Genomic DNA, 17,861 nt, shown 5'->3' with positions numbered 1-17,861 from the left:
TGGGAGGTGGGTAGGACGACTCCCCGCAGCAGCTCCGGGTTCCTCCCCAGTCCTCTATCCTTCTCCCTCTGTCTCAGACAAGTCCCCCCCCCCATCTCCATCTCACTGACCTGGAAGACATTGCCCCCCGCAGCTGGGACATGTGGGGGATCCCTGCAGCGGCCCTGCCTCCTCGTCCCAGCAGGGCAGCCCCTGCCCCCACCCTTCAGGAGCTGCTCTGGGCTCCAGACGCGTCACAGTTCCCTCCCCACAGCAAGCAAGTGGGGCCATCAGCTTCTAAGCTGAGAAGCGGGAGTCAGGAGCCACCTCCTGTCCCCCTCTTGCCACACACATACCCTTCCCCCACCTTCCCTCAACTCCCCTGCCCTCTGCTGAGCCACCCCAGAGCCAGCCCACCTTCCTATCCAGAGCAGGCACATCTGGGATTTGAGCCCCTCTCCCCCATCTGGCCATCCCACCTCTCGCCACAGCAGCCCATTAGCCCTTATGGCGCTGGTCAGAGGCTGCTTGATGCCTCCTCCCCACCCAAGCCAGCTGGGTGGTTTGGGAATAGGTTCCTCCTCTGGCCCAACTGGCCATGTTGTCTGGGGGAGGCTGGGCAGGATGCCTGCCTGTGCCAGAGCCTAGACCTGGCCCTTGGGTTGGAGAGCACCCCTCCCCCCCACCAGCGCTTGGATTGCTGAAGGGAGGAGGGATGGGGAGGCAGGTGACCTCATTCCTTCTGGGCCTGGCCCCCGTGGGCAGCGCCAGAGCCCTGGCTGTGCTTGGCAACCTGGCGCAGGTCTCGCACGGACCGCACAGTCCAGTGAGCCAGCTCCTGCAGCACTTTCAGCCCCCGCAGCTTCATCTCGAACAAGCTGCGATGGCCTGGATCCTCGGGGCTGGCTGCCTCCCAGGCTGGCCTGCCGTGACCCAGCAGCGCCAGCAGCTCACCCAGCTGGCAGGCCAGGGCCACCACCTGCAGCAGGACAGACTGGATGGAGGCATGGAAGTCCGTGTCCAGTGGGGTCAGGTGAGACCTCTGCTCTTCCAGGACCTCGCCCAGCAGCACCTGGAATGCCCGGTACGCCTGCAGGTTGGCATCCAACCGCTCGGCCACTGTCAGCTCGCCCCCTTGCTCCATGGCTGCAGCTGGCACACCATCCACCGAGTCCAGGCTGATGGTCCTGTCCAGCCCCTGCCTCTCCACCTGAGGGGGGAGGTTCAGTTACAGAAAGATCATCCCACCACTCTCCCCTATTAGCCTGACCCACTCCCCTCCCTTCCCCACCTCATCAGCTCCCCTTCTCCCATGCCATCACCCTAAAACCACCCACTCCGCCTCACCAGCCGCCGCAGCCAAAATCATTCACTTGCCGTCACCACCCTAACCACTCACTCCTTTCCTGATAACCAGAATCCATGCCAGGGAGAAGAGAAATCCCACTGTCACTGAGACAGACTGTACTCCACATTCACCCTTTTAACAAGACTATGATAAATTCTGTACAAAGTATGCCTTGTGAGGTATAATCAAAAAACTCATAATCGGCTGAACATTATTGTCAGGGTAAAATGTGTGGCAACATTGTATGCAAAGTTATAAGATTCTACTGTGTAACATTGCTGTGATATGTTCCAGAGTTTGAAAGGCAGGCCCAAACCAGTTCTTCAGAGACAGACACACTGGCACCCCAGCCAAGTATCAGCATGATCAATTGGACAACCACCTAGTTAAATGGCCATTCTGTGGCTGGAAGAAGGGTGTGAACAAGAACTTTACATATTGACAATAGGACAACTGGGAGCTTCTGTGTAAACAGACTGCCTGTTGCCTGAACCCCAGTTAAAGGTAATCCTCCAAGAGAGGAGAATGGTATAAGAATGGATGGGACACAACACAAATCACTTCTCCCCCTGTCTCTACTCAGGATGGCTACAAAGCTTGAAAGATAAAGAAAACATCTTTGAACTGGGGCAGGGGTCAATTGAAAGTTACTTTTCAAGTCTATGTAGTGTTTTGAAGAGCCAGCAGCCTTCAGCCAGCAGTTTTCAGCCAATCCAGACTGCTGGCAGCTTATACTGAGAAAAATCATTGGGTTTTAAATTCACTTCGCTTGTTAGGTATAAGCTGGTGTTTTATCTTTTTTTTTTCATTGTAACCAATTCTGACTTCTAGGCCTGATTAGTTGTAATCACTGAAAATGTCTCTCTCTCTGTTGTTAATAAACTTGTTTTAACTAAACCAGTGTTGTTTGGATTGAACTGTTTGGGAACCTCCACTTGAAGGTCTGTGCACCTCATTGTCCATTGATGAAATGACAGCCTTTCCCTGAGCTTGTATCATCCAGTGGGTGCTGGGCTGTACAAGACATACATTTCTGGGGAAAGGTCTGCGACTGGGAATTGGCTGTTGCCCTGTAAGTAATTCATGAGTGGTGACCAGAGCATTCAGGTAATACAGCTGAGGGTGATTTTGCATGCTAAAGCCTGTGTGTGAACAGACCTGGAGTGGCGGTTCTCACAACAAAGCAGCATAAAAGGCACCCCAGGCTGGAGTATTGAGGGGACATAACTGTCCAGCAGCCCAAATTGTACCCTGGGGAATGTCACAGTCACTTATCACTTGTACACCAAGCCAGACCACAGTAGGGCCAGGGAAGGAAGGGGAAGCTTCATTAAGATTGCTACTGTCACCACCCTGGGCCTTGGCCGCTCCACATTGTCTGAACAATGGAGAAATGAGCAAGGAGGAGACAAGAGCTGGCAAAACTGTTGCTAGCAAACCCATCAGAAGGGACAGTCACAGGATAGCCTGTCCCTGGCCTAGCTTCTGCTGTTTTGCGTTAGCCTCAGTCAGCCCTGTCACGGAGTCCCCGGGCAATGCTCTGGAACTGCTCCCCACCAAGCCGACTCCAGTTCCAGGACTTTGGGGAGCCTCCTCTCCCTTGGAGCAGACTTGTTCAGGGCAAGAAGCTCACACATCTTCACCTCCTGGGTCTCTCCTTGGAGCATTCAGCATCCTCTGCCCCTCCGTGCACTTCCCACAGTGAGTCCACCCCAGCGGGGTCCTGGGGAAGCCACCGGGTTCTGCACCCGCACTTTGCAGTCAGACGTGACTCTCAGCCAGCCAGTAAAACTGAGGTTTATTCGATGACAGGAACAGGGTCTAAAACAGAGCTTGTAGATACAGCGAACCGGACCCCTCGGCTGGGTCCATTCTGGGGGGCAGTGAGCCAGACCCCCAGATCTGCCCTCCACCCTTGACCCCAGCCAGTTCCAGACTAACAACCCCTCCCAGCCCCTCCTCTCTCCTCAGCCCCTTTCCCGGGCCAGGAGGTCACCTGATCCCTTTGTCTCCAACACCTTCAGCTGGCACCTTTGCAGGGGAGGGGCCCAGGCCATCAGTTGCTAGGAGACAGAGTGTCAGGCATTTAGCTGCACTGGCCCTTTGCTCTGCCAGATACTTAAGAACTGCCATGGGGACACTGAGGCACCAACACAGTACTCAGAGAAAACATTAAGAACTTTCCCAGTTCGTCACAAGCCCTTAGCCGGGACAGCTAGGAGGTAGCTACTGGCCAGTGTTGTGTCCCCCTATGTCCTTGATACACTGAGAAGATGGGTCTGCTACAGTCTCCACCTACCGGGGCTGGTTCTTCAGCTGAAGATGAAGCAGGTCACACATTTAGCTATGGAAGTCCCTGTTTCAAGCCCTGTTGTCAGCAAAAACAGTAGCCAGCCCCTAGGTGCTGCCTATGGCGGTACTGGCCACACACAGGATAGGGGCCTCTGAAAAAAAAATTGTGGTGTGGTGCTGGATAATCCACTGAATATGAGCCCCCATGGTGATGCTGTGGCCACAAGAGATAATGCAATCCTGACATGCACAGATGAGACTCTTGAGGAGAGGGAAAAAAGAGTCCTGGGGCACCTTATAGACTAACAGATGTACTGGAGCATAAGCTTTTGTGGGTGAATACCCACTTTGTCAGATGATGAAAGCTCATACTCCAATACGTCTGTTAGTCTATAAGGTGCCCCAGGACCCTGTCACTTTTTACAGATCCAGCCTAACACGGTGGCTACTCTGATACTTGAGGAGAGGAGTTATTTTAACTCCCTTTGACACTGGTGCAATCAGTGCTGGAATACCATGTCCAGTTCCAGAGCCCACAATTCAAAAGGGATGTTGATAAATTGGAGAAGGATTAGAGAAGAGCCGTGAGAACAATGAAGGGATCGGAAAACCTGCCGTATAGTGAGACACTCCAGGAGCAAAATCTATTTAGCTGAACAAAAAGGTTAAGGAGTGACTTGATCACCACCTGTAAGTACCCACGTGGGGAACAAAGATTAAATAATGGGCTCTTAAATCTAGCAGAGAAAGGGCTAACACAATCCAATGGCTGCAAGTTGAAGCTGCACAGATTCAGGCTGGAAATAAGACGAACATTTTTACTGATGAGAGTAATTACCCATCAGAACAATTTACCCAGGGTTGTGGTGGATTCTCCACCACTGACAGTTTTACAATCAAGACTGGATGTTTTTCTCAAAGCTCTGCTCCAGGAATGATTTTGGGGCAGTCCTCCAGCCTGTGTTTTGCAGGAGTCTGACTAAGTGATCACCATGGTCCCTTCCAGGGGTGGAATCTATGAATTAAGGGGGTCACTCCTCTCCTAAGCAAGCACCAAACCAATGGAAAAGCAAAAATGCAGGAGCTGCCTCTACAGCTGGCTAGAAAATCCCTGCTGGAAAGCCTTCTGATGGAAGCGTCAGGAGCATTCAAGAAAGGTGACAGAATTGGGGGAATTTACAGCAGGGCTTTTCCAGAGCTTGGCACCCAGTGCTCCCTGAGCTCTTGTGATAGTGCCACCCCCATCACCAATATGCTGGTGGAAAGGAGATCCAGGACCTGACTCAGATTCCATGAACCATCAGCTCCGTTTCTTTTTCTAGCAGTGCCCACAAGGTGACACCATGCCCGAGGCACCTTGAATATTAACACCCATCTTCCTCCCTTTTTTCCTAACCAAGCTCTAGCATCTGTTGAGACAAACCCAAGGTCCTTCCCCTCCTCCCACCAAACCTCCCACTGCATTTTGGGGTGAAGGGCAAGAACCTTAACCCATACTCTGCCTGAATTCCCACACCGCTGACAGATGTATGTTCCCTCCCACTGATAGGTCAATTGGAGACAGCTTCAACTGCTGCCCAGGGGGAACGTGTTACATGTCCTTTCTGTCCCTGATCCAGAAGGTGTGGGTGAGGCTGTAACAATCTTTATCTCGCTAGTTCAATCCCCAGAAGGGTGTGCGTGATGCATGCTCTCAAGCATCAGTCATGTTCTACCTTAGGAGGTGGCTGTTTCTCTGTTTCTGCTTCAGGGGTGCTAGAAAAAAATAGAACCTGCACTAGAGGTACAGTAGGACAAAGGAGAAGAGCCTGGATTCTCTGCAACAGGTGGAAGAGACATTGGTTACTCATCTCCCTACCAACAGGGAGAGGGGAAAAAGCACAGGAGGAACTCAGTCTACACCCTACCTTCAAGAGGCAGCACAAAGACCTTTTACTCACCTGGCAAGTTCCATCCGCTGGCTGAGCTGATTGACTGAATACCCCCCACTCCCTCTTTATAAACCTGTACCCAACATGCATCCATATCAAGTATGGGAAGATGCACCCAAACCCAAGGCAGGGAGGTCAAACTAGAGTCACCCCCTTTGCTTTTAAAGGCAGTGTTGGTGGCAAAGCAAGGTGCCACTGTTCTTGGCTGCCAGGCACGATGTCGCAGTTCGAGCGGCCGAGGGATGGGCCTGGGAGGAGAAGACTCACATAGGACTCCAGGAGGCTGGCCACGTCGGAACGGATCTTCCTGGCCAGAAGGATGACGCGGCTGCAGAGGCTACGGTGTTGGAGGGGCGCAGGGGATTGCTCGGATGAAGCCATCACGCCAGCCCGCTGTCCCAGCTGCAGATAGCAGCTGAGCCAGAGAGATCACTCAGGGCTGTCTGCGCCACGGCCAAGCCAGAAAAATCCCTTGCTTAGCTCGCACATTCCGGCTCTAGAGAGCATTAGCTGCTCACGCGCCTCTCTCCCCCCCCTTCTGTCCCTGAGGCCTGGGGAGAGACTGAACATGTCTGACATGGAGATTGACAAAGGCAGATTTTTCATCTCTTACCATGTCCCTCCTCCATGCGCCTTCAAGTTGCCTGGCCCAGAATCAGTCTCCCACTGACTCCACCCTTCCTTCCCCCCAGCCTGTCTCCCCCACAGCTCTAGTCCACTCATCTGCAGCTACATCTGTCCCTCACAACTTGTATGAGGGGTTGGCTATTTGTTTTGTTAAGGTCAAAATTTCTTGATCAAGGTCTAAACTCCAAAGAATAAAAAAATAAGTAAATAAAAAGATTTTGGAGTCTGTTCAAAAGCATCTGGCAATTGGGATCTGGCCCATGGTCCTATTGACTAGCCCTGTTGTATACAGTTGCCAAATGGGTGTCCTGATAAATCCTCCACTGAGATGAGACAAAACCTGAGATCATCTGTTATTTCCTGCATCCTCTCTGTTCTGTCTGGGAAGTTCTTGCTCTTTCCTATCATGCCAGGTCTAGTGCCCATAACCCTCTTTTCCCAGACCTGGAGTCACAGAATCTCAGGGTTGGAAGGGACCTCAGGAAGTCATCTAGTCCTACCTGCTGCTCAAAGCAGGACCAACCCCCAGACAGATTTTTACCCCAGATCCCTAAATGGCCCCCTCAAGGACTGAACTCACAACCCTGGGTTTAGCAGGCCAATGCTCAAACCACTGAACTATCCCTCCCCCCTCTAATGTTCAGCAATGACCAATCACAGCCAGATAAATGAATAAAAGAGAAAATAAGCATGCACGCTGCATCTATTTTCTTGTCCAGCAAAGGAGATCTGATCAACAGCCAGAGACTGCAACCATTATACAGGGGCCAAGATCTGCAAAAACAGATGTCTAAATAAATGACTTGATATTCCAGAATGCTGAGCACCCTATAACTTCCCACAGCAGTCCACAGGAGCTAGCAGCTGCTCAGCAGTTTTGAAAATCAAGCCATCCTTTTTAGGCTGGTTTTAAACACTCCCTACTAGGTTCTTCTCCTGAGCCCATCATTGCAGAGAGGCAAGGAATGTTTTCTATCCCCACGGGCTGCCTCTCTCCCCTTTCCCCTTGAGTTGAGACTGGAGACAGCATCACTCCCATTGTGGGAGCTCAGGTCCAGAGCCCACAGCGGAGGACTCGCAAATCCAGGACAGCATGAGCAACTGATTCTGCACACCGGCAGGAGTTTATCTGAACCCAAATATGCACTTGGAAAGATTTGGCTCTCTCCTGAGATTCAAAGAATCCCAATGCTTTTTAGTGGTAACTGTGTCCTTCTAGGCAGAAGGCAGCCCCTGCACACTCACGTCACCGAACAGCAGACAGCTCAACCTGATTTCCAGATTTTTGACCATGATTCAAACTGGTGATGCGAAGGGAAAAAGCCCCATCCAGCAGGCATACTAGAGCCATCCATCCTTACCACCCACATCCCTGCTTATCTGCAGTCCTCTGGGAATTTAATTAGGTATTTACCCTGCTCAAATGTAACTGAAAATAATGGCTCCCACACTGCTTATACATAACCATGCCCTTCCCCGGTGATCCCAGCATAATCCACTACAACCAGTGCAGACAAGCTGCATGCACCAAGACAAACAACTTTTATTGTGTTTTCCTTTATACATTTATTTTGGTTATGTCTTACCCAGATTAAGAGAAAACGAGTTGAAAAGCAGAGTATCCCTTTATTATTACATTTTACATTACCCTTTCCCCAACTTGGGTTCAGGTAGCTACCCGGGCTCCCCCTCTCCCTGTGGATATTGCTGTGGGACAAGATTTATAGCAATCAAAGGTTTGTCAGGGTATGCATCTCCTCTCCCCAGCTTTTGTTCCACAGTAGAGGGGTGTGCTAATGCAACAGCTGTGTTGCCACCTGGTGGCTACTGCAGGTAGTGCTGCTAAGCAGTATAAAGTTTAACCCCCCTCCCCACTGGCAGGTTTCATGCTAATTCAGGTTGTGTACCCTGCCTCCTCACCCTGTCCCAGGAGCTGAAGGATGCCCAGCCAGCTTTCAGGAAGCATCAATGCCAGATGGAGTGGCAGCAGAGTGACACAGCGGGCAGCTGATGCCCCATGCACAAAGCAAAAGCCTCTCTGCACAACTCCCATGCAAGCTTAACCTTAATGGCGGGACGCGAAGAGGCAACTCCAACTGCAGAGAGGGCAGCTTACGTAGGGACTACCCACACTGAACACTAAAAGGAAGGGGTGGGGAGTGATGTTATGTCAGTTACTACAAACAAGCCTATGTGAAAGGGGAAAAGGAAGCACCTTAAGCCCAGCTCCCCAACGTGCTCCCGCCGCCAGAGAAAAAAATAAATACATAGGGGGAAAAAATACAAAAATGTTTATTGCAAACTACTACAATAATTTATTGAAGCAAACTGCATGCGAGTGGTGGGAGAGACACGGAGGGGGAGAAGCAGCAGGAAGGCATTGACTGTTAAGTTTTTTAAACCCAGGGCTGGAAGTTACACAGGTCTCTCCTGCCCTGGAGGTTAGCAGGCTGTGTTTAAGAACAGAAACAATTGGATGAGACCAAAGGGGGAGCGAGGAAGGAAGGTTAAACCAGAAGAGTGTGTGGGCTGACGGCAAGGAAGTGACAGGGATAGGAAGGACTTCAGAGCCGAATTACCCACTCATTGCTGCCTGTTGGAAACATGAGAAGTTTCTCTCTACTGGAGAAGTTGAACAGCCCACATCCTTATTTCCCAGGCGCCGTGACTGGGCTGCATCACTCTGCAAGTAAGTCATGGGGCAGTCTCCACAGCAGGCTGTCCAGCTATTGCACCACCCCAGAGTGAGATTTCCACCCAACACAGCATTTTAGTGCCATCCTTAGAAATAAAAGGAAATGGATAAGGCTAAGTTCTCCTTTTAGTGTTCCCTGGAAGGCCCAGTCTGTTCAAATGACAGAGGGTTTCCACAGAGCTCCTGCAGAACTGGTCTGTAGCAGTGCCAAAGCTAACCTGCACCACAATAGCTTTTAATCATGCAAAGTCAAGACTAGACTAGAAGAGTTTTAAACAGAGGTGTCAGGAGTTGGCCATCAAAACCATAAATCCAGGGCTGGTTGAAAGCTTTCCATCAAAACTGGTTTTGAGCAAATTTTATTTAATTCAATTTTCTGCAGAAAATTTCAGCTTCCTGCCCAAAAGCCAAAATCTTCAATTTAGAAATGTTAATACGGTTTTGTTGTTTATAACTGAAACGAGACATTTCAACATTCCAAATGAAAGTTAGTTGTGTCTCATTTCAACATGAATGCACATTGCCCTGAGCTGCTGCTGCTGGGAGTTGTAGCTCCAGTGCCTTAAACCCCCACTCCATTCTTATGTTCTCAGCTGGACTGCATCTCCCATGATGCACCACAACCACGTGACTAGATGACACAACCAATCTGTCAGAAAGAGGAAACACCATGGTGCACCAAGGGAGATGCAGTCTGACCAGGGAGCCCAGCCCATAGGGTGACCTGCAGCAGCTCAGGTAAACACAGTTTAATGTTGAACTGATCCAAACTGAAGTGAATTGTTTCACAGTATGTTTGACAAATGTGGGTCGACCTGACCAGAAACAAGACATTTTGCTGTGATTTTCCCAAAAGATTTCAGCGGTCAGCCTGTTTTCAGTTTTTAGATAAAATTAAAACATTCTCTGGTAAATTTCCAATGAAAATGAAATTCTAGTTTGTCAGACTTTTCTGCAGAAAAACTCCATTTCCAACCAGCTCTAACAAACAAACAAGTTTTGCTGGCTCGGTGTTTAAACAGGGTATTGCTACTTCCCTCTGAATCACATGGACATGATCAAACAGATTATTCTTTGCTTTTTCCAAAAAGCAAACAAATGTAAGGTCACTGCATGAAGTTTCTGGCAATGGACAGAGCAAAGATCTGCGCTCGATATTTATGTCCTGAACCTTTCTGAGAGACAACAGTTGTCTTAATTACTAGGCTATTCATGCCCATCTCTCACTCTCAGGCAAAACTACGCGTCTCACAGAAACCAGGAACATTTGCAAAAGCTGGCCTCGTAAGGAGCATGTGTAGGGGGAACACACCCCATGCTCTGTCCCCAGGGGTGTCCGTGCAGGGAGAGAAGTTGCCATTCCTGCAACCAGATGTCAGTCAGTCTGCTTCTATTCAAATCAAGTGCAAGATAACTGAGCCCAGTCCCTCCTCCTCCCCCCCAACCCATAGCTGTATCTCTTTCAGGAAAGGAGAGGCAGAATTGGATGGGGAACGTAATATCTTGCACCACTTTTAGTTATACATCTGTCGCAAGACTGGAACAAGTTCCTTGGCTAACAGTGCTAATCCTTCCAATGGCTGGGAGTGAGGATGAATCAGTGAGAAAAAAGGGCTAATGCAAGGAGCTTGGAATAAACTGGGAAGGGAGAGAGAGAGAGAGAACACCAGATAAGTTGTTTCTGCAGTTCAGAGCCCTAAACTAAGCTACTCATCCACCACTGCCTACCCTACCCCAACGCAAACAATTGCTCCAGAACCTCCACAATGCAAATGGAGTTCCTCCCATGGGGTCTGTCACACTGCCCTGTTTACAAACAGCTACTCAGCTTCGTAGTGCTTTCTTCACCCTGATTCTCTTTGTGGTGGCGATCAGCCCTAGTAGCTGCTGCTCCAGCATGGCTAACTCCACTGATGTAAAGAGGCCCACTTTGGAATAGCCCAATCCCCTGCAAACGTAATTAAAAATACCAGACCCTCTGGCTCAATAAATAAGGACTTTTGTTACCACCACACAAAAAAGAAACATGTTCAAAGTGCAAATGACTGTCACCAATCGGAGACTTCTCACTGCCTCTCCCACACAGGGCTCTCGTACAGAGCCAAGCCCCAGCACCTCAGCAAGCGAGCACCATCTGAGCGCCAGGGCATGCCCGCTACTTCCCAGCAGTGAGGGAGGGGAAGGGTGCGAGAGGAGGGACAGGTGCTGTTTTACAGCTCACCCTGCTGAGGGGCCCTAAAGTGCCAAGCCAAACTCCCAGGCCCAGGAGGAAGAAAACAAGACTGCAAGGATCAGAATGCAGCAATGCATAGAAGTTGGGCAGAGGGAGTTCTAAGAAGGAGAAGCTGGTCCAGAGCCCAAACTCTTTCAAGTTTGCAAAGAGGGATTTGTTGAGGAGCAGGGAAGGCGCCTGGGTTTAGGGTGAGTGAGGGCCTCTGGCTGCTTCCCTTCACTCGGAGAATTCCTTTGCTCTGTCTCACTTGAGTAACTGCAGCATCCCCTTTCTGAAAAGGGACAGTAGGACAGAGAAGGGGTCGGGGGGGGTGTGCTGTGATCCACGCTGGAGGGGAGCAGGCCCTTCGTTTATTTACTAGTATTTTAAATTTGTTTCACTTCTCTCTTTTTTAATAAGTTTCTCCATTTTTTCTTTTAAATACAAAGTCCAAGCTGTCCCAACAACCATGTGCTCCCTGCCTGCTAAGGTCCGGTAGAGTCAGAATCTTCAATCAGAACCTCTGTGGTGGCTCCAAGAATCTCTGCGTTCATGACCAGCCCTTCCGTGCTCCCGCTGCTCCCGCCGCCAACGAAGATCTTGCTATCGGCCATCAGGCTCATGCGCTCAGCCCCACTGCAGTATGCCTTTGGCATCCCGTCAGGGTTCAGCAGTAGGCACTCGCCAGGGGCAGTGCTTCCCAGGGGGTCAGGAAGGAGGGGAAGGCCCTGGCCATCGGTGGGTGGGGCAATGGACTCTGGACTAGTGCCCAGGATGTCGGTGCTGGTGATTAGGGCGCCTGCATTGGCAGCTAGTGCTTCAGCAATAAGCACCTCTGGGTGGCTCTTGGCCTTATGTGCCACCACGCTGTCCTTCTTCTCAAATTTCTTGCCACAAATGTTGCAGGAGAACTGGTAGAAAGAGTCTGCGTCATGCTTTTTCATATGCCAGTTCAGAGAGGCCTTCTGCCGGCAGGTGAAGCCGCAGATCTCACACCTGGGGAGTCGGAGGAAAAAAAAAAAAAAAGGAGGTCAGTAGAGGAACATGGACACACATAAGGAGATGCAACAGAGAACGCAGGCATATGAAGGCCAGACACAGAACCGCAGACAGGCGCGCGAAGCAGATTCAACTGTGGCCAGGGAAATGTGGCCAGCTGAAGGAGGTAGAGGCATATTTCAAAAGGCAAGGCAAGACAAAGCAGGAGCACTCACTGTAAAGGCTTCTCGCCTGTGTGGATCATCCGGTGCACTGCCAAGTTGTGGGAACTCTTAAATGCCCGGGCACAGTATTCACAGATATAATCCCTTTGATCTGTAAAGCAGCAGACACATCTCAGCTTAACACTTGCATCTGGATCAGAACCACATTCTTGGATTGAAAGTCCACTCATCTGAAACTTGCCCTAAGACCCCACTTTTAATTTTGAAGGTTCTTGGGTGAAGCTTTCTGAAAGTGAGGCAGCAATTTAAGTGTTAAAACTGTCTGATCCAGCAGGACTAACGAAGAAGGAAGCATCTCAGGATGCTCAACAGCAAGCCCTGTGGATTATTAAAGGTAGAGCTGATGGGCTTGAAAGGGAATCCTGACCAATCCCACATGCTTGACAAGGTGAAGCCTGACAAGAGCATCTTAAATGTGGAGAAAACATGATGACATTGTTGCAAAAAGGCACCTATATGCCAAATAAAATAATGCTACAGTACAAACCCAAAGGCTTATTTCCACATACTCGCACTGCCTAATGGGTGTGCGTGAGCAATTAGGCAGTAGTCCCAGCAGGAAGAGAATAACCACCAGCAATCCACACTACCTAGGTTAGACTCTTCCTCACCTCAGGAGAGGTGAGGGTTTTCCCCTCTCCATCCATCCATTGGATGATGGGTTGGATTCAAGTCTCCCCAACTCCCCCAGTACCTGTGTGATGTTTGGCATGCCGTAGCAGCTGCTTCTGGAGCCGGAAGAGCCGTCCACAGGAGGGATGGGGACACACATATTTCTTCTTCAGCAGATGCTGGTATTTGATGTGATGCTAGGAAAGATGATGAAAAAAAGTTACAAGCCTTCTCCCTGTCTGACTAAAGGAGCTACTGAAAACCAGATTCCAGGTGACAAGTTAAGCAACATGACAGACCACAAGGGCTACAATCAACCTCCTTGTGCATTGCAGGAGAGCTAACAGGATGCAATTATACCAGATTCTGAGATCTGATGAAAAGCAGAAATACAGGTGAAGAGGCACATATGGTACAATTACAATGGGCTGGACTTAGCTTCATTACTCGCTACTAGCTTGTAATAACACCTAGCTCTTCTTTAGTGCTTTTCATCAGTAGATCTCAAAGTGCTTTACAAAAGGAGGTCAGCATATTATTCCCATTTTACAGATGGGGAAACAGACACAGGGAGGGAAAGTGACTTGCCCAAGGTCACCCAGTGGGCCTCTGCCAGAGCTAGGAACAGAACCCAAAACTCCTGAGTCCCAGTGCAGTGCACCACCTTCTAAACCAGTGCCTCCCTTACCAAACTGCATTAAAAAGGAACACTGCAGTGAAAGGTGAAAGAATAGCAGCTCCTTGACCCCAGATCCAAATGAGTGGAAGAGCCTGACTGACCTGCAAATAGCGAGGGTGGGCGAGGACTGTGCCGCAGCCTTCCATCTCGCAGCGTACATACTGTATTGGAGGCTTCTTCCTAAGATGTACATGGGAGAGTAATGCACAGGGAGGTTAGACAGAAAATATGAAGTAGATGCAGTATTGATTAAACAAGAAAGCCATTGAAGAGCACCAATAATGTGGAAGTGATGAGGTCACCGTATCAATTGTCTTGTGAGTCAGCACATTTGAACTCGTGCTCTCTCCTGTAGCTTTCCACCCCTAGGACTGCTCATGGGGTTTAGCCACAATGTGCTCAGCACGCAAGAGATGACAGTGACAGAGCACCTGTAGCCTTATCACTGGCTCTGCCATGCTACCGACCAACTCAAAATGACCTGTCTGCAAGAATCCATCATGGTGGTTTTAGAGTGAGCTACAATTGTTTCCAACCTATGCTCAATAAAAACATGCATGAAATAGCTGGTTCTGAGGGGGTTAAGCCTCTCCATACAAGAAATGGAAAGGATGAAAATCTACAGTAAGGAAGGTGGAGAAAAGGGAAGTCACACTTACCTTCTTTTAGGCAGTCGTGGGCTCTTGTCATCTTTTCTCCTCCTTCCCCTCCTGTGATAGGATTACAGAGATAGGATTAAAAATTATGCTCCTTTGCAAGGCATAAGGGCACAACTGAGATGGAATAGGGAAGCCTTCTCCACATGAGCAATCCAGAGCACGGTTCTGTGCCATGGGAGAAATCCACCATTTCAAAGCCTGAGAAAGTCCCAGTTGGGGGGAGCAGGGAATAGCTTCCACAGACCTGATCTAAAGCCCACGAAAGTCAATGAGAGTCTTTGCACTTACCTCCATAGCCTTTGGATCAGGGTCATATAGAGTACATGACCTCATAACCAGCAACCAGCCAGACTTTAAGGGTACGTCTACAGTACGAAATTAACTTGAGCTTATTTTATTTGAATTTTCAGAAGTGATTTTATACATTCGGTGTTGTGTGTCCCCACTAAAGCATGTGAATTCTGCGGAGTGCATCCACAGTACCGAGGCTAGCATCAAATGTCCGAGCGGTGCACTGCAGCAGCTATCCCACAGTTCCCGCAGCTTCTGCTGCCCATTGGAATTGTGGGTTAAGCTCTTAGTGCATGATGGGGCAAAAACATTCTCATGGGTGTGTGCCATTACTCGCTCCTCCCTCTGTGAAAACTACGACAGATGCCATACTACCAGCAGGCGGCGCAGCACGGTGCACTGCCTTTCTCCTGATACTATGAATCCACCTCACATGTTCTCTTGTCTTTCTATCTACTCTTTCATCTAAGCATTTCCCATCTTTTTTGACTACCATGAACAGAACCGCACAGCTTCCGCCACTTTTCCCATGTTGTCTGTCCTGGGCTCCTGTGGAAGCTACAGAAGGCAACAAGTCCCTGCTGTATTTTGGCCATTGTGAACAGAGCCACACAGCTTCCGCTGCTTTTTCCATGTTGTCAGTCATGGGCTCCCATGGAAGCTACAGAAGGCAATATGTCCCCGCCTTTTTTTGGCCATCATGAACAGAGCCTCACAGCTTGCACCGCAAACTCTGCTCATGTTTCCACCACAAACTCTGCTCTCCCACTCTTGCAGCTCTAACGAGCTTCCTGACTCCGTGAAAGCTACAGAAGACAACTACTTACTGCTTTTTATCGGCCATATTGAACCGAACAGCTCGTTTCTCTCCCTTTTTCAAGGATTACCCTTACAGGCACCATAATGCGGCAAGCATGGAGCCCGCTCAGATCTCCACTGCAGTTTTGACCATTGTAAATACCTCCCGCATTATCCAACACTATGTGCAGTACCTGCAAAACTGGGCGAGGAAGCGATGACAATGCAATTACTCTACTGATGTGGACATGGACACAGACATTCCTAGCAGCATGGCACGTGGGGATTGGAAGATCATAGTGCCATTGGGCCTGGTTCATGCTGTGGAACACAGATTGTGTGCCTGGGAAACAAGCGCAGATTGGTGGGACAGCATAGTGTTGCTGTTTTGGGATGATTCCCAGTGGCTGCGAAACTTTCGTATGCGTAGGGCCACTTTCATGGAACTTTATGACTTGCTGTCCCTTGCCCTGAAATGCAAAGACACCAAAATGAGAGCAGCCCTCACAGTTGAGAAGTGAGTGGCCATAGCACTGTGGAAGCTTGCAATGCCCGACAGCTACTGGTCAGTCAGGAATCACTTTGGAGTGGGCAAATCTACTGTGGGGCCTGCAGTGCTGCAAGTAGCCAACACAATCATTGACCAGCTGCTATTAAGGGCAGTGACTCTGGGAAATGTGCAGTCCATTGTGGGTGGCTTTAATGCGCTGGGGTTCCCTAACTGCGGTGGGGTGATAGATGGAACACACATTCCTATCTTGGCACCTTGCACACTGGGGTGGCCAGTACATAAACCACCAAGGGCACTTTTCCATAGTGCTGCAAGCACTGGTGGATCACAAGGGACATTTCACTGACATCAACATGGGCTGGCCAGGAAAGGTGCATGATGCTCACTTCTTCAGGAACTCTGGTCTATCTGAACAGCTTCAGGAAGCAAATAACTTTCCAGACCAGAAAATTACTGTTGGGGATGTTGAAATGCCTATAGTTATCCTCGGGGACCCAGCCTACCCTTTAATGCCATGGCTCATGAAGCTGTACACAGGCACCCTGGCCAGTAGTAAGGAGCAGTTCAACTATAGGCTGAGCAAGTGCAGAATGGTGGTAGAATGTGCTTTTGGACGTTTGAAAGCGCGCTGGCGCAGTTTACTGACTTGGTTAGATCTTAGCACAACCAATATTCCAATTGTAATTGCTCTTTGTTGTGTACTCCACAATCTCTGAGAGAGTAAGGGGGAGACTTTTATGGAGGGGTGGGAGGTTGAGGCAACTCGCCTGGCTGCCAATTTTGCACAGCCAGACAACAGGGTGATTAGAAGAGCACAGAAGGGCACGCTGCGCATCAGAGAAGCTTTGAAAGCCAGTTTCATGGCTGGCCAGGGTACAGTGTGACAATTGTTTGTTTCTCTTGAAGTTACCTGCCCACTATATATATATAAAAGGAAATAAAGTCTAAATTGTTTAAAAACTGTTCTTTATTATTTGTTGCATAACACATTGAGAGAAATCAGAAGGCAGACTGGGGGAGTGGGGAGGTTGGGTTAGGGGGATGGAGGAGGAAGGGGGAAGGACAAGTCGAGAAACCAAATCAAAAGTTCACATATGCCAGCTTTCTGGTGCTTGGGCGATCCTCTGGGGTTGAGTGTGTGGGTCCCCGTAGCCTCCTCATTTGTGTTCTTGGGTCTCTGGGTGAGGAGGCTATGGAACTTGGGGACGAGAGAGGGCGATTATACAGGGGCTGCAGCGTCAGTCTGTGGTCTTGCTGCCTTTCCCACATTAGATCCACCATACACTGGAGCGTGTCAGTTTGCTCCCCATGAGCTTGACCATAGCATCCTGCCTGCTCTCATCGCATGCCTCCCTCCTCTCTTTGTGTTCCTGTAATGCTTTACGGGACTCCGCAATTGTTTGCCTCCATGCATTCAACTGGGCCCTATCAGTGTGGGAGGACTGCATGAACTCGGCAAACACGTCTTCCCGAGTTCGTTTTTTCCGTCTTCTAATCTGGACCAGCCTCTGGGATGGAGTAGAGAGGGGCCGCATTGAAACATTTGCACTTGCAGGAGGAGCAAAAGGGAGGGTAGTATTTTAAAAGATACATTTCAGAGAACAAAGGGGACACTTTGGTGTGAGTAAGCCATTACACACAACCGGGCAACAGAATTCAGCTTGCAGGCAGCCTAGGGGCACGCGGGGCACTACATTCATTTCAATGTTTTCAAACTGCTGGGCCTCCTTTCCCATAGCAAGCAATGCCTGGTGAGTTTGCCATATAAAAGGAGGTCCTGTGGGCACTCTAGGGATAATCACTTCACACAACACTCCTCTGCCCCCCACTTGCCCCCCGCACCCACTGCGTGGCTCTGATGAGGCTCTGAGCAGGGGTGAGCCCTTTAAACTATATGTGAACAACTCGGCTGGGTTTCCCCCCCCACTCCCCTACGACGTGGCTCTGATCAGGCTCTCACTCACCAAAAGAATCTTCTCCAGGGTCATGGTCCGGGAGCGCACA

The 17,861-nt window shown here is 49.7% G+C and overlaps 2 protein-coding genes across 3 annotated transcripts in view; both read right to left on the bottom strand.

Moving 5' to 3' along the window:
- Window positions 1-712: 712 nt before the first annotated feature.
- Window positions 713-5,931, bottom strand: CNTF (ciliary neurotrophic factor). The gene is made up of 2 exons (XM_030562735.1): window positions 5,818-5,931; window positions 713-1,189 (listed from the first exon to the last, which is right to left on the bottom strand). Exons 1-2 carry the CDS (start codon window positions 5,929-5,931, stop codon window positions 713-715), a joined length of 591 nt encoding a protein of 196 aa, XP_030418595.1.
- A 1,765-nt stretch (window positions 5,932-7,696) lies between these two features.
- ZFP91 (ZFP91 zinc finger protein) overlaps window positions 7,697-17,861 on the bottom strand; it is a 33,764-nt gene continuing 23,599 nt past the window's right edge. For both annotated transcript variants that reach the window (XM_030561910.1, XM_030561909.1), the window contains 5 exons: window positions 14,258-14,308; window positions 13,700-13,778; window positions 13,002-13,116; window positions 12,299-12,398; window positions 7,697-12,080 (listed from right to left, as the gene is read on the bottom strand). In XM_030561910.1, the coding sequence (XP_030417770.1) occupies window positions 11,570-12,080; window positions 12,299-12,398; window positions 13,002-13,116; window positions 13,700-13,778; window positions 14,258-14,308 (856 nt within the window). In that variant the 3' untranslated portion in view covers window positions 7,697-11,569. The remainder of the gene's footprint in view (window positions 12,081-12,298; window positions 12,399-13,001; window positions 13,117-13,699; window positions 13,779-14,257; window positions 14,309-17,861) is intronic.

Source organism: Gopherus evgoodei, chromosome 4 (genome assembly GCF_007399415.2).
Source record: "Gopherus evgoodei ecotype Sinaloan lineage chromosome 4, rGopEvg1_v1.p, whole genome shotgun sequence".
NCBI classification, from domain to species: domain Eukaryota; kingdom Metazoa; phylum Chordata; order Testudines; family Testudinidae; genus Gopherus; species Gopherus evgoodei.
Note: the sequence above shows the minus strand (reverse complement) of the source record. Positions and strands in the feature narration are given on the sequence as shown.